Source organism: Tenrec ecaudatus, chromosome 1, assembly GCF_050624435.1.
Source record: "Tenrec ecaudatus isolate mTenEca1 chromosome 1, mTenEca1.hap1, whole genome shotgun sequence".
Taxonomy (NCBI): Eukaryota; Metazoa; Chordata; class Mammalia; order Afrosoricida; family Tenrecidae; genus Tenrec; species Tenrec ecaudatus.
In genome coordinates this window covers 103,106,175-103,129,631 of record NC_134530.1, presented here as the reverse complement: position 1 = coordinate 103,129,631, position 23,457 = coordinate 103,106,175, and the positions used below count along the sequence as shown (strand labels likewise).

At 38.7% G+C, this 23,457-nt stretch overlaps 1 protein-coding gene across 1 annotated transcript in view; it reads left to right on the top strand.

The window, feature by feature from the left end:
- The window catches only part of LRRIQ3 (leucine rich repeats and IQ motif containing 3), a 210,910-nt gene that overhangs the window by 51,410 nt on the left and 136,043 nt on the right, over positions 1–23,457 (top strand). The window contains exon 6 of the mRNA XM_075540081.1: positions 16,940–17,073. Coding sequence (XP_075396196.1) covers positions 16,940–17,073 — 134 coding nt within the window. The remainder of the gene's footprint in view (positions 1–16,939; positions 17,074–23,457) is intronic.

Here is a 23,457-nt window from a genome sequence, read left to right as displayed (position 1 = left end):
AGACATCTTGTCTCAGGATTCCTTATTCCTGTATTGGAAGAGATGTATTATTTTCTTTATAAAGATGATATTTCTATTTGCTTTGAGATATTAAATGGTTCATGGCATTTGGAGATATTTTTAAATTTATTAGAAGACTCAAATATTATTTCAAAATTGTTTCTTTTATGCCAGGGCCCATCAACTGAGAAGCATTCTGTTTATCCCTTTGGGGAAAAGGAATTAGCCATACCTCAATTAAAAGAGCTGAGGCCAAGCCTCTAAATGATCTTTTATATTCTTATCTGTGCACCCTTACATGTGTACACACATGTGCATACACAGAAACACACATGCACACAAATGCACATACCGTGAGCCCAAATGCAATGGTAATAGAAACACAAAGATTAGAGGAAATAGTATGAATATTAATGAAGAAATGCCAAGGGAGACATATGTGACCTTTTTCAGCTACCCACGGTGGAAGGATAACTCATCTCCACCTCTATCCAAGGATGGTTTCTATGAGGCAGGGTCGGATCCTTCAGCCTTATTCTTTCTTTTTCATAGTTCGATGCCAATAGTCCCTCCTATGGCACTGTAAACTCCTCTACTGAGTATTATTATACATTTCAGTAGTCACATAGAATGCACAACAGACAATATTCATAATGAAGGGGTTTGGTATGAAAGTTTACAGGTTATTACAAGTGAGAATTAGAAACGTTAAGGATATCGTCCTGTTGTCCACAGTGGTGCACCTTCTCAGCCATTCCAGCAGTGATGCTTCTTTTTAGTGCTCTGTCTCGTTCTGATCCTTAGCCGTTTGGACACATTGCCCTTTGTTCTATGTCCAAGCAAGTGTCACAAAGTTCCTTTAATGCTAATTAATTTCCAAAGGACACCTCACTCTGCCTGCTTCAATTGTCTCTGATTAAAAGATAATTCACCATATAACAGAAACCATGGGGGAAGGGAGACAGCTGTCAGTGTAAGCTATGAAAATAATAATAATTTATAATTCTTCAAGGCATAATGAGGGAGGAGGGATAAAGGAGCAGGTGATACTAAGGGCACCATAGAAAGTAAATGTTCAGAAAATTTTGATTCCAACATACGTACAAATATGTTTGAAACAATTGATGTCTGGATTGTTCTAAGAGCTACAAGAGCCACCAATAAAACCATCTTTTAATTAAAATATAAATAAGGTAAAATGTATTTTGTAATATAATCCAGAATCTCCTGTTACTTTGGGGGCATGCACATTGAATAGATGTCAGTGAAATACGAAGCCGAGGAGAAAAAACCTGCTGCACATCTTCCCTGATTTTACACAGGTTTCCCTTGTTCTTTTCCAATGATTGTCTCTTGATCCTTGAGCACACTTCCGCCTAAGCACAATGAAGTGTTCTGTAAAGCTCATTTTTATGAATACTTTCCATGGTTTGTTATGACCCATACAATTGAATGTCTTTGCATAGTCAAAAAAAAACACAAGGAAATATCTTTCTGGTATTCTCTGCTTTCAGCCAAGATCCATCTGACATTAGCAATGGCATCCCTTGTTCCACCTACTTTTCTGAATCCAGTCTGCCTATCTGACAGCTCCCTCTTGATATACACCTCAAAACATTTTGGAATTATGTTTAACAAAATTTTTATGCATGTGCTATTAATGATATTTTCAGTAATTGCTGCATTCTACTAGGTCATCTTCCCTTGAAATGAGAAAAGATGTGGCTCTCTTTCGGTATGATAGCCCAGCAGCAGTGTTTCAGACTTCTTGCAATAGACAGTGAGTGTTCGCAACACTAAACTATACAGTATGAAAAACTGAAAGGCAAGGGGTGGAAGAATGGAGTTATGCATGCCCAAAATGAAATTCTGTTACATTTGACACAGTTGTAAGACGACAGAGAAAATGAACAAATACAATAAAACGATGAGGGAAAATGTAAGATATGGAAGAAATAACCAGAATATCTAATGGGCATGCATAGGGATTACAAAATCAGGACCAGTTGCTCTGCAGTAGACTATAATTTGTAGTGTCCCTATATTTGTCAGAGGACCACCATGGTCCATATTGTGCTCAGTGGCTGGGTTTTCAGAAATTGAGCACCAGACCTTACTTCTAAAGCACCTCTGGGTGGGGTTGACTTCACACCTTATGGGTAGCTGAGTGTGTCAGTCATTAGTACTACCCTGGCACTGCGAATAGGAATTATAGTATAGGAAATTATAGCAAATATGTGAGAAGCAACAATCAAAGAAATAAAAGGAAGATATCATGGAATTTAATACTTTCTTTAAGACTCCAGTTCATGTAGAAAAATTACAAAGCAGTAGAGCTATTCATACTTCAGATGTGTTTTTGAAAGTAAAAAATCCTTAGACAAATTGAGGTATTGGCAAGAGTGTATAGGGCATGTGTGGCAGAGTAGAAAACATTTGCAAAGGCACAGATGTATTGATGTAGCTTGGCACATTCAATTGACAACAAGTAGTTTAGTGTGCTTAAAGTTTAGAGGACATGTTTGGGCATGTCAAATGACGATGAGACAAAAGCAGGACTAAAATAGCAGAGGCTGCTTTGTGTAGTTGGGCCCCGTGCAGCACACATGATCTGCTCTGGACTGCTAACTTAAAATTTGGTCATCTGAACCCAGCCAGAAGAGCCATGGAAATATAGCCTGGTAATCTTCCTGAATAAAATGCCAGCCAAGAAAATCTCGTGGAGGGGTTTTGTAACTCGTGGGGTCACTAGGAGTGAGAGTCAATGAAGTGTCAATGGATTTAAAGTTTATTATGACTGTTTTTAAGTGTACAATATCTTGAAGGTTTTAGAGAAATATTTCATATACCAGATTTCATTCAAGACACATGATGCTTCAGCTTGTACCTTTGGAGTGAAGAGAATTGGAAATATGAAGTGTGGGTTGCGAAGACTTCATTTCAGGGAGGTAATGATTTCAGCATTTGGCATGGAAATAGAGATATGGAATTAAAAGTTCATTTTATAGGTCTCTAATTTAAGGGACCTCTGTTGGTATAGTAGTTAACTTGAATGCTAAGCAAAAGGGTAGTTGGAGGCCACAGCTAATTATGTAGGAGTAGATTTGGCAATCCTCTCCTGCAGAACTTTCAACCTAGGAAACTCATGTGGGAAGTTCTACTGGGAACTATAAGTCACTATAAGCCAAAAGTGGTTCAAAATAATAATAATATGCCTAATTGGATAATATGAGGGGTATCACCCCCAAACAAAGAAACAAACAAAAACAGAAAAAAACCTCCACTGGGCGGAACTTTCATGGTATGCTTTTTCCCCACTAGGTAAGCAACTTGTTCTGAGTTAGTGCAACCAGTGACATCGCTTTGGAAGGTTCTTTTGGGTCACAGTGTATTGTTTCTTAAAAGCAGTTTCTTCGAACCTTGTTTTTTGTGATGGCCCATTTAAGAGAACAGTGTGTGGCTGTGAGATTTGCTTTCCCACTCAGGAAAGACGCTGCAGAGACCATTGTGATGTTGAACACAGCTTATAAGGACAGCGCCATGGGAAAAACTCAAGTGTAGAGTGGTTTTCTTGTTTCAAAAGAGGTGAAATGTCGATTGAGGAAAAACTTCATTCTGGATGTCTGTCAACTTCCTGAACAGAGGAAACTATCAACCAATTCTGCTCATTGGTATTCGGAGACTGACGATGGGCCATTGAAGAGATGGGGACGTTATCTGGACTATCTTGGAGCTCTGTTCAGCAAATTTTAATAGAAGATTTGGGAATGAAAAGGGTCGCTGTGGAATTTGTGTTCTGACTGACCGGCAAAGTGAGCATTGACTGGAAACGCGGCATGCCTTGAAAGAAGAGCTCTGAAGTGACAAGGCCTGGTGCTAAGAGGCAAGCCAGTGCAAGATGCCATGGTCACCTTGCCCCCAAAGCTCACCAAATGAAATCCAAGATCAGAAGGAGGTTTTTTGATGTGAGGGGGATACTGCACTTGGAGATCATTCCACCAGGTCAGACTATTAGTCAAGCTTTCTATTTAGAGGTTCTGAAAATATTATGTAACAGTATTGTGACAATAAAGGCCTCATTTGTAGCATAAGGGGGACTGGTTTTGCTATCATGACAATGCACCTGCTCACACAGCCATCTCAGTGGCCAGTTTTTGGCAAAAAATCCCAGCATGCCTCTCTTGCCCCACGTACTTTACTTACCTGACCTCACTCCCTATGACTTCGTTTTGTTTCCACGAATGGATAGCAATTTGGTGATATAGAAGAAGTGAATCAAAAAGGAGAGAGGTGCTGTCAGCCATCCAAACAGATGACTTTGAAAACTGTTTCCAAGAATGGAACTGCAGATTTACTAAGTGTGTTAAGTGCAATGGAGAGTCCTTTGAAGGTGTTAAGGTTGTTTTGTTAAGAAAAAAAATACATAGCTTTGAAAAAATTTGTTGTTGTTTCTTTGTTATGCCTTTGTATTTGAGGTACTAAACCACAGCAAGGAATATGCTTATTTTATAAGAGCAAAGAGAGGGGAAATACGAATACCTAAATTATCTCAACATTTAAATGATTTAGCCCATTAAAAAGTCAGAGAAATAAAAATTAGAGCCAATAACTTTCCTGTTTGCTGATCCTAACTTGTGGTGAGCTACTAATTTCCCTAATAAATGCCCTTACATATAAATATAAAATGAAAAATAAAATGAAGGATTTAGAAAAGTTAGGAATGCGATGGCAATGCAGCCACATAAGAGAATCGCAGAAATAGATGAAATGACTGTTAACTAAAGCATAGAGGATAAGCATTGTAATGTGTGAAAGTCTAGCACTCAGTGATTTTATAGTTTACTGGTAACATTGGATTCTATAGACCAAGTAGTTTACTTAGTACTGGAGATGCAGTGTGAAGAACACTTTTGAATTTGGAAACGTGTGCAACAAGGAAAGGAGCCCAGTTGACCCTGTGGGCTAGGCGTTCGGTTGGTTGGTTGCGAACTGTAAGGTTAGTGGCTCAAACCCCATCTGCTCTGAGGGACAAAGATGAACCCATCTGTTCCTAGAAATATTGACAGTTTCAGAAACACTAGAAGGCCAGTATGAGTTGAAATCAATTCAGGGACAGTGGGCTTGGTTTTGTTTTTGTTTTATATTGTGTGGAAAACACAAAGTGAAGCAGTAATTTGATTGCAGTATATGTGATAAACAATGCATTGCATGAAATAATGTTGAATAAGGATATTAAATTCAGGTTAAATGTTAAGAAAGGCTTCTTGGAGGAAGGAACTGAGATTCCAAAATACATATTGAAAAAATATCTCTAAAAAGCACTCAGATTAGATTTTTTTCAGGAGTAGAAGTGATTAGACATTTCCTGAGTGGACCATATTATATTAAAGTAAAGGGATTTAAGGTGAGTTACAACACCAAGGAGAATTGTGTACCAAATCAAGAAATTTTTAAATGATCTTTCAATGATACACCAGTAATATACAGTAAAGTATGCAAAAGTTTGAACCTGTGTATGGCAGAAACCTTCCAGAGAAGGACATTTCTCGTATGTTCCACTAATGTAGCAGTATAGAAATGATAAGACTGCACTCTTTCAAAGGTGGGAATTTTCCAAACCCAAGAAAAAGATTACTGTTTTAGATGTTTACTTTAGGAACAGTACATATTAAAGTATAGATAAATCAGGGATATGGCAAGGAATGTATGTATCAGGGTATTTTTAGTAGCCCAAAGAATATGTAATAAAGATATGTAGCAATGCAAAGATAGCGAATAGAGTGTGGAAGTGAGATAGGGATTTGGGATGGTGCCATTTATTTGGACATGAGAAAACATGAGGATAAAGAGAATCTAAGGTGGTCTCAGGGCATCTGACTTAGGTAACTGTGGGTAGTAGTACCACCATCCTCAATGGCAGAGAATATAAGAGAAAGCTTGCTGGGCAGGATCATATTAAATTCACAGTAAGACAAGTTGCGTTTAACCGGATACCTATTTGAACATGTTGTTTGTCGCTGCAGAAGTGGGTTAGTTAAATATAGGTTTAGAAATGTGGGAGTCTTCACCATATAGGTGAATGTGAAAACTATGGATTTGAGTGCATTCCTTTCATGTGCTTAGTTAACATAAAATTATATCAATATGTTGGAGAATATGTACAGTTGAAAAGAGATTGAGAGAATTCTTTCTGCATGAATAGTAAAGCATGAATAGAAGAAGAGTCTTAAACTTCAGAAGAAACAGAGCAAGAATAGAAGTAGTAATGCACACAACATAGGCGAAGTCTCTCAAGGAGGAAAGGTCCAAGAGCACCCTCATGAGGAAATCATTAGCCATGACTGTAGGGGTAGAAAATTCATGGGTTGAAACATAGGCAAGAAAAGGTGAGAGAAATAAGTGTGAAATTATGTTTTAAGAATTTAGACATTTAAAATGAGATGTGTGCACTTATTAATATGTATTTGTTTTAAAGACAAGGAAAACAATAGAGTATTTAGAAATAAAGTAGCCATGGCCATTAGAAAGGAGAATTATTGAAAACAGAGAAATGGAGCTTATAATTACAATGCAAGATACAGAACTGAGGGCAGGAATAGAGATACTCTTGTTATTAATTGATGGCCCTGTTTTTTCAAGAGAAAGAGATATGTAGGAAGCTCTAGGGACTATTGAAATAATTTTAAATATTCAAAACTATTGAATAATAATGGAAGCTGGACATTGAATAAGGAAGACCAACAAAGAATTGATGCATCTGAATCATGATGCAGGTGAAGGATATTGAAAGTACGAAGGATGGTGAGACTTCATGTACTTTAGAGATGTTTTCAGGAGACAATAGGCTCTGAAAGAAGATGTCATGCTTGGTGAAATAGAGGGGCAGTGGGAAGGACAACGACCCTCAACAAGACAAACTGAGACAGTGGCTGCATCGATTGGCTCAAACAAGAATGATGGTGAGGATGGCAAAGGACCAGGCAATGTTTCGTTCAGTTGTCTATAGGATCTCTATGAACCAGAAAGGACTCTATGGCACATAACAACAACAACAACAACCCTCCACAATGTTATATAATGCAATGGAATCATCTCCATAATGAGATCTACTCTGAGCAGCCAGTAAATTGAAAGGATATTGAGAGGAACTGTAATCCTGTAATTTAGGTCAGTGTTCTCTAATGCAATTGAAAGTAAGTTCCCTTTGGGGTGCGGCTTAATTCCGATAATAAATAGAATTTTTGGAGAGTTTGCTTGCTGCATACTGATCAGGACCCTGCATCTGGCTCATTGACCTCTGGTTCTTTGCACTTGGGCCAATGGCCCATCATTTTGTCTGCTGACCTTGGGAGCCTTCCATCTAACCTGCTGACCCTGGCTCCACCGGCCTCTGAATACACCAGTCTCTGGCCTTCCTGCTTCATCTTCTTGCTTCCTGATTGATCATGCCCCACAGAAATTTAAGCCAAAAAAGCTCCAACTTAACATTGGATCCACAGACATAAAAAGACTAGACATTTCTCTCCTTGTGTGGACCATTTTAAAAAATTCAATATTTCTTATTTCAGGCACAGGAAAAATATATTTACTTAAACATAAAATATGATTCACAGTGTACATATGTAATGCATTCTGATGCTTTCTACTTTATGCCACTGTATTTCATTTTTAACAGTTTTATTGACATATAATTCGTATGCCTTACAGTTCAATTGCTTGGATAGATGAAAAATAGTTGTATAATCATCATCACAGTCAAATTTAGAACATTTAAACTTTTTTATACTTGTTATTATCTCCCCTTTCACTCCCACAATCCTAAGAAACTTTTAATCTAGTTACTGTTTCTATGGATTTACCTACACTGGATTTCATATAAAGAAAATTCTAGTCTGTCAATTAGGTCGCAGCTTGATGACCTAATTTGGGGGCACCACAGAGATAAATAGCTCACTGGCGGCCAAATACATTCACTCTTTCTGCGTTATCTTCATGCTGACAAGACACATGAAGCTACCTTACAACCCTGAAGCTGGAGGAGCCACCTGGAGATGCTGCCAGCGCTGAGATGCTTCCACCGTCACTGGATGCACAGGACTTTCCACCCACTGGCCTGTCATCTTCCTGCATTTGGTGTCATTGCATGTTTGCGTGAGTCTGAAAAGGAATTTATAGATTGATATCGGCATATGGGATAATATTGGACTTCTGGACTTGAACTGGACTGGGCTGGGATGTTTCTCAATATATATTTGCTCTTCTAAGCAAAGCTCTTTCTTGTACACATATGAGTGCCTATAAATTTGTTTCTATAGTGAACTCAGACTGACACAAAATTACAAAAGTCCCCCACTAACAAGAACCAAATAAAACACACAAAAATCTCAAAATAGGGAAGAAATTAAAAGACTGAAATAAATTTAAAATAGACAAAAAGGGAAAATAAACAATAAGATGTTAAAATTTAACCTAATTATAAACATGCATCGATTCACTTTCTTATGCACTGTTTGAGGTCAGGATTTGGGTGAATTTAAGGGAGGCTTAAGCCCTATGGTGATGCTGCAAAGGAGTTTGGTCTTTCACTGTCATCCACAGCCTTTTACAGGTCCACTGTTCAGAATTTAAACTGTAAAGCAGTTTTCTCCTCTGATCTTGGATTTGATTATTTACAGTAATTGGAACCCCCAGACTGGTGTTCTTCTTCCTCTGTGTCAGCTTAGATGACTCCTCACTTATATGACTGTTTGTCTTAAGATAAGCTTAAAAAATCTTTTTATAGGGAGCTCTTCATAACATATCATAACATTCCATAGTTCAATCACATCAAGTAGTATTGTACAATTGCTTCCAAAATAAGTTTCAAAACATTTTCTTATTGAATTCCTTGATATCAGCTCCTCTTATCCCCTTTTTCCCCACCCCACTCCCCAAGAACCTCTACTTTTAATTTTTTTTGCCTAATCTTATACTACCCAATATTTCCATTTATGTACAATTCTGTTGTTTGCTCTCCTTATGTGGGGTTATACAGACATCAGTGCTATCAGCTGCTCCCCTTCCCCCTGCCCATTCCTGCTTCCCATTCCCTCACGAAACGAGGGAATCCTAAGGCTATGCTTCCTAATAGCCAGACACCATCTGACTTCCTCACTGTACTGTGCTATAGCACCCATAGCCTCCATAATCCCTCCATGAGTGTAAGTATCCATAAGGGCTGCATCATAAGGACTTACTGTTCTGGAGTTAGGGCTTATGGTTAAGTTCAAAGTGAGCCATTTTTAAAGCAGTTTTATTGGCATATAAGTCACATATCATACAATTAAAAAGTTCAATTATATCAAGAAGAGTTGTATAATCATCACCTTGGTCAGTTTTATAACATATCCTTCATGCTTACACTCATAATCTTCCCTTCCATACTCCCAAGGAGGTATTCATCCAGTTACTGTCCATAGATTTACCTATCCTGGATTTCATACACAGAAAATCAATTTAAAAATAAATAACAACAATAACAAAGTAAAGCAGATAAAACTTAAATATCAAATAAAGCAGAAAATATTTAAAACTAACAAATGTACAATGCATCAAAATGGAGATCAAATGATAAAATGTTGAATTTTAACCTAAGTGAATCTGCAGTAAACCAGTTTTCAATAAATTCTGCAGGATAACTAGGCTAATCACATCCCTGGTCTAGGCCAGAGGCAATTCACTGGAAGCTTAATATATGTGAATTTTCCTATTTTTTTCCTTTTTAATACTGAAACAGTTTTAAAATTAATCAGATTGGAAATCAAATAGTAAGATATTACATTTTAAATGATGTCTTCCATAATCAACTGTACAATTCTCTTTTTCTGATAACAAGGATATTCACATCCTTCAACTATGATCAGAGGGGATTCTCCAGAGGCTTAGTCCATGTGTGGACCCTACAAATGGATTTGGGGCTCCACTCATAGCCTTTTATAAACTAGGTGTTCTCAATTTAAAACCTGATACCATTCCCTCCTATAGATTTGGATTTTATTATTTACAATCCTTGGATTTCACTGACTGGTCTCCTTCTTTGTGAACTAAATTGACACCTTACTTGGATGGTTGTGTTTGAAGACAAGCCATTAAGTGTGGTATGAGTTGGGGGTACCAGCCCCCCCACCACTAATCACGGGTTCAGTAAGCACAATTGTATGGTTGAGATATGTAAGTATATTATATTAAAGTCATTGAGAGCATGAGAGATAAAAGAGATATAGAAGTAATGGAGTCACACATATCATGGGAGCATGCTCACCTCAGCCCAGCTTGATGTGGAGAGAGGGGGAAGGGAAGGAGGGCAAGTGGAAAGAGGAGTGAGGATGGGAGAGGAGAGGAGGAGCCCAGAGAGAGTGAGGGGTGGGAGAGACCAGCTAGAGAGACCTCTATTGCTAACCCAGGCTTACATACCTTTGGGGGGCGTGCAAGCCCACTAATGACAAGTAAAGATATACGTCACAGGAAGGGGTTGCACTATAGGTTATACAGCAATGAGATGGGGTGGTCTAGGGACATACATGCAATAGGAAGAGGAGGGATTGGGGATATAAATGTGACAAGATGGGCGGGTCCTAGGTTTAGGATGGCAATTTAACTTTGGATGTCACCAAGCTGATTTGATCTGTTCCTGGGATCTCCATAGGAACCATTATCAGTAGGGTGTGAACTCCACCTACAGGAACCAAATAGATGTCTGGAGGCGTCCATTGTCCTTAACAGCAGGGAGTGGGGCCCACTGCAGTCTGGCAACTGATCGCCCTCAGGGAGGATACCTGTGAGCATCTGACCTATGCCCACAACTAAGAACCCAGAAGTTATTCCTTCTGATAGCTGAGCACCATTTATTTCCTTCACCATACTTTTCTATAATATTCATCTCTTCAGTGATCTTTGGGGGACTTTGGTATGAATCTCTTGCCTTACGCACGCACATTGAATGACGGCACATTGAATGTTCTCCTTGTTTCATTGTGACATGTATTAACATGGTAGGCATAGTTCTGATTTGTGATTGAGTGCAACTGAAGGTTTTGCCCTATCATCAACCCCCTCATTGTTTGTGTAAAGGATGTCCAATTACTTAAGAGTTTAATTTGTACAAGTCAGCAATTCATGGATTTTGGTGCATAGCCAGCCTATATTTGTATGACATCTCAATAGTGTTTTAAACTTGTACCATTGACTAAACTAATAGCACTATCAATGAGTAATGGTTACTCATTGGGCTCCTAAGGTCAGCCATTTGAATCTATTTACCAGCTCTGTGGGAGAAAGATGAGGCAGAAAACTCTTGTACAGATTTACAGTCTCAAAATCTCACAGGGACAGTTTTACCTTGTCCTCTAGGGACCTTGTGAGTCAGCATTGACTCCATAGCAGTGGAAGTGAGGCATCAGCGGGGTAGTTGATAATATTCTTTAATAGAAAATTACAATGATGCCTCTGAAGTGAACCAGAGAGATATATAAACCATAAATATGTAAATGAACTATGGGCTTGCACTTAATCCTAGCCCCAGTTTAAGAAGAATTAGTTCTATGACAAGGCCCTGCTTGATGCTTATTATTTTTAATGTAATTTTTTATATTTATATACAAGCATCACCGGTTTTGTTTCCCTAGAGATCCTGGCCTTACATAGAAACTAAAGGCCAAGAAATGTCAAGCATTTCAAGAGACTGAGTTATTCAAGAAATTTTAGGGCAGAGAAAACAGGGAGAGGACATTTATGCTGAGACACGGAATTGAGGTTCCTCCCCGCCAGTATTATGAGCCAATACATATTTGTTGTTTAAAGTCATCCATTAATAGTACTTTGCTATGGAAGCTCTAAGAAACTGAGACAAGTGTACTTTTCAAGGCACTATAATTTACCCTAGCTGTACATAACTGATTTAGTAAACTGAGAAAAGGTATGTTTCCATGTTATAGGGTGTTAATATTCTAGGTAAATGTCTGTCGTAATAATTTAATATTGTTCAACCCAAATACCACAAGTGGATGTCTTCAATAAACAAATTTATTCTCTCACAGTTTAGGAGGATAGAATTTAAAATACAGAGTGCCAGGTGAGTTTGGGAGGATGTTCTTTGTCTTCTTTCAATATCTGTGGTACAGGTATATATTAACTTCTCCATGTAGCTCAGCATCATCCTTGCCTTATTTCTAGGAAGCAAGATTGAGCACCATGTTTCCAAAGGAAATGCTCCTCTTCTTTCTTGATGGTAATAGACCCGTCTTCTCTGTTCATTTCTGTCTCCTATCTCTTGCAAAATAAAATGTTTTAAGTCACACCCCAGAGAAACTCCTTACACAAACGATCAGGGGTGTCATATTAAGACAGAATACAGAAATTACTGAACAATATCATCCAAGTAAAATTCTTTTCGAAGGTAATTTAAAAATGATTGTAGCAGTATATCAATGGGGAATGGCCAGAAATCCAAGCCAAATTCAGAAGAGAATGCAGGAAGAGACATATTATTGCAGATGGCAGAGGGATCTTGACTGAAAGCAGAGAATACAGAAAGATCTTTACTTGTATTATATTGATTATGAAAAGGGACTAGACTGTGTGAGCCACAGCCAAGTTTGGATAGCTTCACGAAGAACAGGACCTCCAGCAGAGTTAATAATGCCCATGGGGAATCAATACATACACCAAGAGATAACTGTTCAAATAGGGATGGTGAGTGGTTTAGCATCAGGACGTGTGTGTGTAAGGGTGATATCCATTCACAGACTTATTCAATAGCTGTATACTGAGCAAATAACCTGAGAACCTGCACTGTATGAAGCCTGACGTGGCGCCAGAATTGGAGGAAGGCTTATTAGCAACTTGAAAAATGCAGATAACATAATCTTCCTTGCTGAAAGTAAAGAGAACATGAAGTACTTTCCGATGAAGATCAAAGACTACAGCTTTCCATATGAATTACACCCCAATGTGGACAAAACAAAAATGCTCACAACTGGAACAGTAAATAACCATGATAAGTGGAGAACATATAGAAACTTCCAAGGATTTTATTTTATTTGGACCTACAATCGATGACCTTCAAAGATGCTTCTGTTGTTGCTAGGTGCCATCAATCCATTTCAAGTGAGAGCAACCCAAAGCACACTGAACAGAGCACTGCCCGGCCCTGTGCTTGCACACAGTTGTTCCGAGGCCCGAGCTTGTCATGATGGCCACTGTTTTAATCCTTCTCGTTGAGGGCCTTCCTAGTTTCACTGCCTCTAAACTTACAAAATGTGATGGCCTTCTCCCGGGACTGTTGTCTCCTGAAAACAGGTCCAAAATATGTAACAAGAAAGCTTCCTTTAAAGAGCACTCTAGCTGTACTCTCTCCAAGACATCAGTTTGTCCTTTTAGCAAGTCATGATAATTTCTATATTCCTCACCAGCCCCACATTTAAAATACATAGGTTTCTCTTCAGTCTTCCTTATTTAAAGTCCAGCTTTCACACCCATTTAAGGAAATTGAAAGCATCATGACTTGTGTCAGGCACACTAAAGTCCTCACAATAACATCTTTGCTTTTCAATATTGTAAAGAAATCTTATGCAGCAGATTTAACCAACACACTCCATCATTTGACCCCCGCTGCTACTGTTACTGCCATGAGCATGATTGCGGATCCAAGCAAGGCAAAAATCCTTGACAACCTCAGCCTTTTCTTCATTTATCATGGTGCCACCTACGGGGCTAGTTTTGAGGATTTGGGTCTTCTTTACATTGAGTAATGACAGCTGCAGTCTTTGAGCTTTGAAGCAAGCACTTCAATCCCCTTCACTTTCATCCGAGTATACCTGGCTGTTAATAAGATTTCCTCCAAGCCTCATTCTGCCTTCCTCATATAATCTAGCTACTCGATGACTTGCTCAGCACACAGGATAAATACGGTAAAAGTAGAAAACACAGAATCACACCTTTCCTAATTTTAAACTTTACTGTATTCCCTGTTCAAATAACTGCCTCTTGATCCATATGAGCACAATTTCCTTATGAGCACAATACATTTTTCTGGACTAACTCTTCTCAAGGTTATCCATAGTTTGTTATGATCGTCACTGAAATGCCTTGGCACAGTCAAAAAACACAAGTAAACATCTTTCTGGCATTCTCTACTTTGAGCCAAGATCCATCAGATATAAGTAATAATATCCCTTGTTCCAAATCCCTTTCTGAATCTGGCCTAAACTTCTGGAAAGTTCCCTGTAAATGTACTGCTGCTACCATTTTTGGAAGATCTTCAGCAAAATCTTACTTGTATGTGATATGAGTGACATTGTTCTGCAGTCTGAGCATTCTGTTGGGACACCTTTCTTTGGAATGGGCACAATAAGATTCCAGTTGGACGGCCAAATTGTTGGCTTCCAAATTTCTTGGCATAGATGAGTAAGTGCTTCCAAGCTTCATCAATTTATTTGAACATGTTAGTTGGCATTCCATCAATTCTTGGAGCCTTGTTTTTGGCTATTGCTTTCGGTGCAGATTGAATGTCTTCCTTCAAGAGCCAGTGGCTCTTGCTCACTTGTTTCATTCTGAAATGATGGAATTTTACTTATTGACTGCATCATTCCCTAGTTTGCGTGTAGAATCTTCCCATTTTGCAACCCAAGGTTTAAATTTCTTCTAGACTTCTTTTCAGTTTAAGACATGCTGAACGCGTTATTCCTTTTTGGTTTTCTAACTCTAAGTCTGCATGCTTCATTGCAATATTTCACTTTGTATTCTCAAGCTGCCCTGTCGTATTTTCTCTTCATCTCTTTGACGTCATCCTTTCTTCCCTTTGCTTTATCTACTTTTCCCTTTGATGAAGAGCAGGTTTCAGAGTCTCTTCTGACATCCGTTTTGATCTTTTCTTTCCCGTCTTCTTAATGACCTTTTGCTTTCTTCATGTGTATTGTTCTTGATGTCTTCGCATAGCTTATCCGATCTAAAGTCATTAGTGTTCAATACATCAAATATGTTCTTAAGATGCTCTTGAAATCTGGTGGGATAGACTCAAAGTTGTATGTTGACTCTTTAACTTCTTTTAATTACCATCAGCCTGATGTTACATGTGAGCAACTGATGGTCTATTCCACAGACATCCTCTGGCTTGGTTTTAGCGGCTGATATTGAACTTTTCCAGTGTCTCTTCTCACAGATGTAATCGATTTGATTTCTGTGTATTCAATTTGGAGAAGTTCATGTGCACTGTTCCCTTTTGCTTTTGAACAAAGGTAATTTTTATGAACAAGTCATTTCTCCAGCTTTTGTCTATCACCAACACCATATTTTTCCAAAGACTTTTCATTCTTCTTTGTTTCTAACTGTTGCATTTCAATCTTGAATGGTAATCCATGCTTGATTTCGTGTTTGATCAATTTCAGACTGAAATCCGTGGTAGATGTCTTCAGTTTCTTTTTTGCCAGCTTTTGTGGATGGTGTATTAATAATGTATTGATGGGATTTCCTTGAAGGTGGATAGATATAATCCTGTCACAGACTATATTGTACTTCACGAATGATGGTGCGGTTTCCTTTTTGATGATGAGTGCTACACAGTTCTTGTTGATTGTGTTATTCCTGGCAAAGTAAATAATAAAAACCATTGAGGTAGCAGTTAACAACTCAGTCGACCTACTGCATTGAGTTTCTCTGCTGGAAAAAAAATCTCTTTGATGTGTTAACAATTAATGTCATTTTGAAAACTAAGATGCACCTGCCTCAAGTGATGGTATTTTGAATCCTCGTATGCATATGAGAAAGTTGGACAATGAATAGGAATGAGTGAAGAATTTATGCTTTTACGTTATGGTATTGTGAAGACTATTGACTATATCATAAACTTCCATAAGAATTATCAAATAGCTCTTGGAAGAAGTATAGCCAGAATGCTCATCTCATGTACAGTGGATATAGTATTTAAGAGAAACCAGTCCCTGGAGAATGACATTATGCTTGGTTAAGCTACAGGGTCAGTGAAATCAGACATACTGACATAGATGTGCACCTGTGGGGTCAAGCATAACAACAATTGTGAGGATGTCACAAGAGAAGGCTGTGATTTTTTTGTTTTGTTTTTTTCTGCATTTTCTGCGTTTTTCTGCTTTTCTGTCTATAGGGTCACTGTCAGTCCAACCTGACTTCTGACACTTAAGAACTACAATACACATTCCATCCGTAATCTTGGTATTGGTTATAATGACACTACATCATGGGGTAGCATCACTTGTGACACCTTACATCTTCATGTACCCGTGGAAGAGACTTATGGCACAACTAAGTTGTCACATTTTGAGGGAACACAATTCAATCATGAACTACCTTTTAAACAAAATTAGTATCACCTTTTTGATGCCTGCTTCCTATATTCAGAATATGTGTCTAACGAATAAAATGATAAATGGAAAAAGAGAACCTTTTCCCCAAGGGATTTACCCAAGAAATATTTAGGAAAGACTATTGTACAGATAATTTCCTTAAAAGGATGTTATTTTCCCAGAGGAGTGTCCTATGTTCCGATAAAGTGTCCAATGTTTCACTTACCTGCATCAAAAAATTAAAATGACTGTAAATTATTGTATGAGTTTATCACATGCCAGAGGTCAGGAGGACTATGGTAAAACATTCATATCTATCCCCCAGGGTGAAAGGAGAAACCAGAATGGAGCAAGTTATTAGCATAGGTCTTGCATTTTCAATAAACCATGAAATTATTTAATGCTACTAATTTTATATTTCTTACAAAATTGATCTAAAACTGTATTTATTTATTTAACTATTATGCCTTTAAGAAATCTATGTAAGTTTTATTAGTATATTCATACCTTTAAGTTATAACATTGCAAGTATCTTTGGAAATACTTTTATGAAAGATTAAAATACAATATATTTTCTTATATAGGGATCAACCTATGAGAGTGAAATTAATGATATTAAACATGTTATATCAAAAATTAATGTAATACTGGCTCATAACTCACCAGTTTTGATTATTCAAAAATGGATACGTGGTTTCTTCGTTAGGAAAAAATTGAGGTATGTTTTATTTTCTTCAATCTTTTGAATATTCATATAAAGTAAGAAAAGGAGAGAGAAATCCAAGAAAGGAGTGTAACAGACTAGAAGTGGGAGGAAAGCCACAGAGTTCCTGTGGAATCTTAATTGTAGACTTCTGACTCAGGGGGCAGCACTTGGCACTTCATCTAAACTGGTTGGGGGATATTCACAAGAGGGCCACACTGAAAGTCAAAAGGTGCATCGGGGTGGGAGGTGGGGCACTAGATCACTCCATCCTTGAGTGCAGGAAGAGCAATGCGTGTAGAAGGCCCGCCCCTCACAAATGTGGAGGCCCAGAAGGCTGTAAGTGCTGTTAGGCAAGCTGGTCCTGAGTTATGGATCCCTGAAACAAAAGGGGATTGGACTGATCAGTTCTACCAGGGCCTGCTCGTTATTTAACGGAGGGATGCTCAGCTACTCTGGGTCAGGACAACAGTTAGACTTGGGGCTATTTGCATGGTCTCTGTCTCTCTCTCTGTTTTCTCTCTCGGTGTCTATCTATATAAGATAGGTAAGGACAAGAAATGTCAAGGAGAAAGCTATGGTACCGATGATTCTGACCAGGGGTCATGGGAGATGAGAAGGAGGGGGGAGGGCAATGAGGAAACAACCACAGAGACAGGGAATAGCAAGGGATCGAAAATTGACGGTAAGAAGGGGATAGCATTCCTGGTCACGTTCCATCGGAAAGGAATTACTGAGAGATAAACGATGGGTAAACATGATAGTGGAGCAGAAGGAAAAAAAATGAAACAGACGAAAGAAAAAGAAAGTAAAATTTATATATAGGTTTAAATATAGATATGTAAATATATCAATATATAAAGATAGGTGTGTTTGTATATATATGCATATGTGTGTATATATTTCTAAATGTAGATCAATAGAAATAGATATATACCAAAGCAGGTGGACTTTGGGCCTCTACTTAAACCTTACCTCAGTACAAAAATGCTTTGTTCGAATAATGTGGCATTGTATGATATTCACCTTCCCTACACAATCACTGAAGACAAATGGATGCAAAAGCAAATGTGGTAAAGAAAGCTAATGGTTCCCGGCTATTAAAAGATATAGCAACTGGAGTCGTAAAGGACTAAAGTTAAGCAAGTGACCATCTAGCAGGTGAGCAACAAAGCCCACATGGAAGAAGCACAGCAGCCTGTGTGATCATGAGGTATCAATGGGAATAGGTGTCAGAAATTCAAAAACAAGTAATCAAATTTTTGTGCAGCAGCATAGACAAAGTGGAGACCCCACACCCATCTGTGTGGTAATAGGAAAGTCCCTCACAGAAGAGCCACATGGAAAAGATGATATATCCACTGATGAAATGCATAATATTCTCTGTTCTTTAATATTTTCTCTCCTTCATCTCATTACTCTTGTGGGATGTGTGTACATTCATTTGCATAAGTAAGGTTGTTCAATGCATGCAATCTGAGATAGATAAACCCTTCAGAAATTGTAATGGGAGTCATGATTTCCTGAGAGTATGGGAAGGAGGGGGGAGGAGAACGGAAGGAGGAACCAATAGCAATAATGACTATAGAACTCTCTTGAGGAAAACAAACAACAATTGTAGGTGAATATATACATTGGCTGGTATCATACAGCACTTAATAATAATAGTCATATAATAATAAGTGTCCCTGAGGGCTAAGGTGGGGGAAGGAGGGGCATAAAAGGGAGTGGATATAAGAGTTCAAAAAGTTAAAGTGTTTTGAAATTAATGGTAGCAACAATTGTATAATTATGCTTGATCAAATTGAATTATGGATTGTTATAATACCTGTAAGAACGCCCAATAAAATTATTTAAAAATATAATACAGTAAGAAAAGATTAAAACACAATTCTCTAAATTTTATTTTTTGTCAAAAGGATATTTAAAGATCATTTGACTTAGTTTGAATAAAAATGCCACAATGAGGATAATAATGTTTATTATAATATTTAGTAAATTATAATTGGACACTGTAATTTTAAATTACCATCTGAATAATTAATAAAATTTTAATTCATCACTACTTAGATAATTCTAACAATTATTCATGATTTTAAAAGTTATCAGTCAATAGCATACATTGAACATCTCCCATGTAAAGAGGGTTATAAAAGAAATTAGCAAAGAGCTACATGGTAGCTTACAACAGAAATATAAACCATGAAACATACATGAATATTAGGCGTTGACACATCGGCCTACCCACTGAGCTATGTTATTGTTTGGTGGATAGTTTTTCTCCTCTTATTGGTCCTAGAATGCTTTTCTTGGACAGGACTTTTGTAATTAGAGGAAAATTGTACTTGGGTAGGTGAGGTAGGATATTTTGTCTTCACTTTCTACGTTTTAGTCATACCAAACATTAAAAATGAAATAATAAATATTTGATATGTTGACTTTCCATTGCTGAATGGTGACGTTCGGAAGATGTAAGTTCAATATAAGTTCTGAGTACGGGTAGGCTGAAGGGAGTCTCGGTGGCAGAGTGTCTTCGCTGTGATCCAAACGATTGAAAGCTGGAGAACGATCGTTGGTAGTTGGAGTCCACTCGATGGCAGTGAGTTCGGAGTTTTGGATTTGGTGGCATACTGATTCCACATTGAGCTACTAACTGCAAGGTCAGCAGTTGGGAGGCACAAGGGTCTCCATGGGAGAAAGAGGGCGTTTTCTACTTCCATGAAGAGTTACATTCTCAGCACCCCATTCTGAGGCCACTTACGTTCTCCGGTGGTTCTACTCTGGACTATAGCATTGCTGTGAGTCAAAAATCAACTCAATGAGAGTGATGTTTTTGTTTCATTTTCTTTTGTTTTGAGAGACAGAGATAGATGGATAGAGAGAGAGAGAGAGAGAGAGAGAGAGAGAGAGAGAGAGAGAAGTGCAATGAACATTCCAACATTCCATGAGAAAGCAAGAATAGGATTCATCACTTAAATAAAGCATAAAAGTGATCATTCAGCATGAACCTGAGCATGTGAGATCATGGTTGCAAGAGCCCTGATGAAGAGAGCCCTATGAGGGCAAGTAGCAGTACTGACCATAATAGAGTGCTTCAACTCCTGAGGAGATCATTTCATATGCTTTCACACCAGTCAATGTGAAAGAAAGGAGTTCTCACGGGGGACATTTCAGATTATCTGGAATTAAAGCTGTGTGAAATGATAAGGTAGTTGCTGAGGGTGAACTTTTATTTAAAAAGATATTTCTGAAATAAATACTTCTGGGGGGAGGGTCAGGTGTCCACTTAGTTGGAATTGGGGCCAGCCCCTCAGACATCTCCACTGATTCTCTACTCCACACCGGCATGTTGCATGCACATCTTGGAGCACCGGGTTGAAGTCTAGTCCCTCTTTCCCTGTGGAGATAGAAGCACTACCCTCCCCTTGGGTGAGTTAGTGCCCTGTGCCCCCGCTATCCATTTCTTTTTCTTTTTTTTCCTTTCCCCACCTCCTTTTTAGTTTGCCACAGTATGTATCCCTGGATTTGGTCTGGCCCCTGCCATGCTACCTGGTCCTCACCCCAGCAATGTTTGTATACAGTAGCTTTTTCCCTATGTCCCTTTTGCATTTTTTTAAAGCTTACCTCAGCAGACTCATGTTGTCCTTGTCCTTTTGTGCTTGGATTACTTTGCTTAGCATGATTTCCTCCAGTTCTTCCCATGCAGCGATGTGCTTCATACATTCATCACTGCTTTTTAATGATTTGTAGTACTCCATTGTATGTATGTACCATAGTTTTTTAATCCATTCATCTGTTGATGGAATTTTGGGTTATTTCCAACTCCTTGCAATTGTGAACTGTGCTGCAATGAGTATTGGAGCACAGATGTCTGGCCATGGTTTGTTTCTTGCCTCTTCTTAGTATATACCCAGTAGTGAGATTGCTGGGTCATATGGTAGCTCGATTTCCATCTATTTTAGATATTGCCAGATCGATTTCCATAGTGGCTGTACATACCTACAGGTCCACCAGAAGTGAATGAGAGTTCCTGTCTCCCCACAGCCCCTCCAACACTTGTTGCTTTCTGATACTTTGAATTGTGCTATCTTTGAGGGTGTTATGTGGCATCTCATAGTTGTTTTAATTTGCATTTATCTTATGGCTAATGATCAGGAACATTTTCTCATATGTTTATTGGTCATTCAGATTTCTGCCCCTGTGAAACTTCTGTTCAGATCCTTTGCCCACCTCCTCAGTGGGCAATTAGATTTTTTTTCTTTTCGGAAGCTTGCAGAGTATTGTAGATTTTAGTAATAAGGCCTTTGTCTGATGTGTCATTGCTAAAGAGGTTTTCCCAGTCTGTGGACTCCCTTATTACTCTCTTGGTGAATTCTTTCGTTGAGGACAGCACTGAAACTGCAGCTCAGGGAGAGGGACATGTCTGATCAGAGCACATGGAAGGAAATGAAGGGGAAGAGAGAGTGGAGCACATCTTGGCCCACCAAGCCTTGAGGATGATATTCCCACTCAGAGAAGCCAATCCACAGAGAAGACCATATGGCTGGCCCCACTATAAGACATGACATCCCTCACTGATCCATAGCCCTACAGGGGACAGCACTGGAGACACAGTGTAGGAATTGCACTGGATCTGATCCCACCACACCGAGGCAAAACACTGACAGGGTACAACAGAACAGCCAGGGGAACAGAGTAATGACGTCCCCAGGGATTTACAAAAATAGACATTGGGCACCCCATCATACTCGACCAGAAAACACTCCTAAAGGCCAACAAACAGCCCTTGAACTCACTACAGGCTTTTTTGTTGTTGTTGTTATTGTTTTATCATTGACTTTCTGTCATTGTTTTGTTTTGCCCTTTGTTGTTTTTGTGCATGTTCTTATCTCTGCAGGTCTGTCTAAATAAGATAGGCTGGATGAATAATCTGGAGAAGAAAACATTGGGACTGACAGTTCCTGGGGGATAGGGGAGAGCAGGAGGTAGGGGGGAAAGGAAGTAGTGTTAACAAACTCAGGGACAAGGGAACAACAACTGATCCAAATCAGTGGTGATGGTGTAGGAGGCCTGGTAAGGTGTGATCAAGGGTAATGTAACCGAGAGGAATTACGGAAACACTAATGAAGGCTGAGCAGGATAGTGGGACAAGCAGAAAGTAAAAAAGAACTAGGAGGCAAAGGGCATTTGTAGAGGTCTAAATACAGGAATGTATATATATAAATATATTTATATATGAGGATGGGGAAATAGATCTATGTGCATATATGTATAGATTTAGTATTAAGGTAGCAGATAGACATTGAGCCTCCACCCAAGTACTCCCTCAATGCAAGAATACTTTGTTCTATTAAAGTGGCATTCCATGATGCTCACCTCCCCGACTTGATCACTGAAGACAAATGGGTGCATAAGCAAATGTGAAGAAAGTTGATGGTGCCCAGCTATAAAAAAATATAGATTCTGGGGTCTTAAAGGCTTGAAGGTAAACAAGCGGCCATCTAGCTCAGATGCAACAAAGCCCACATGGAAGAAGCACACCGGCTTGTGTGATCAGGAGATGTTGAAGGGATCAGGTGTCAGACATCAAAGAACAAAACATCATATCATTTTGAATAAGGGGGAATGCAGATTGGGGACCCAAGAGCCATATGTAGGCAACTAGACATCTCCTTACAAAAGGGTCACAGGGAGTAGATGAACCAGTCAGGGTGAAGTGTAGCAATGATGAAACATACAACTTTCCTCTGGTTCCTAAATGCTTCCTCCCCTCCCACTCCCCTATCATGATCCCAGTACTACCTTACAAGTCTGACTAGACCAGAGGATGTACACTGGTGCAGATAGGAACTGGAAACACAGGAATCCAGGACAGATGATCCCTGAGGACCAATGCTGAGAGTGGCGATAATGGGAGGGTGAAGGGAAGGTGGGGTAGAAAGGTGGACCTGATCTCAAGGATCTACATATAACCCCCTCTCTAGGGGATGGACAATATAAAAGTGGGTGAAGGGAGATGTTGGGCAGTGTGTAAGACATTACAAAATAATAATAATTTATAAATTATCAAGGGTTCATGAGGGAGGGCAAAGCAAGGAGGGAGGGGAAAATGAAGAGCTGATATCAAGGACTCAAGTAAAAGGCAAATGTTTTGAGAATGAAGATGGCAGCAAATGTACAAATGTGCTTTACACAATGGATGTATGGATTGTGCTAAGAGTTGTATGAGCCCCCCAAAAATGATTTTAAAATAAGATATTTCTGTCTTGTATATTTCATTTCCGTTTAATGTGTTCTTTCCATGAAATAAGCATCTAATTAAAGAGCTCCTGAAATTAAGTTTTTCTCCTGAAATTAAGTTCTCCTCAGAAATTCATCTTGTATGAGCTAAAATCCATG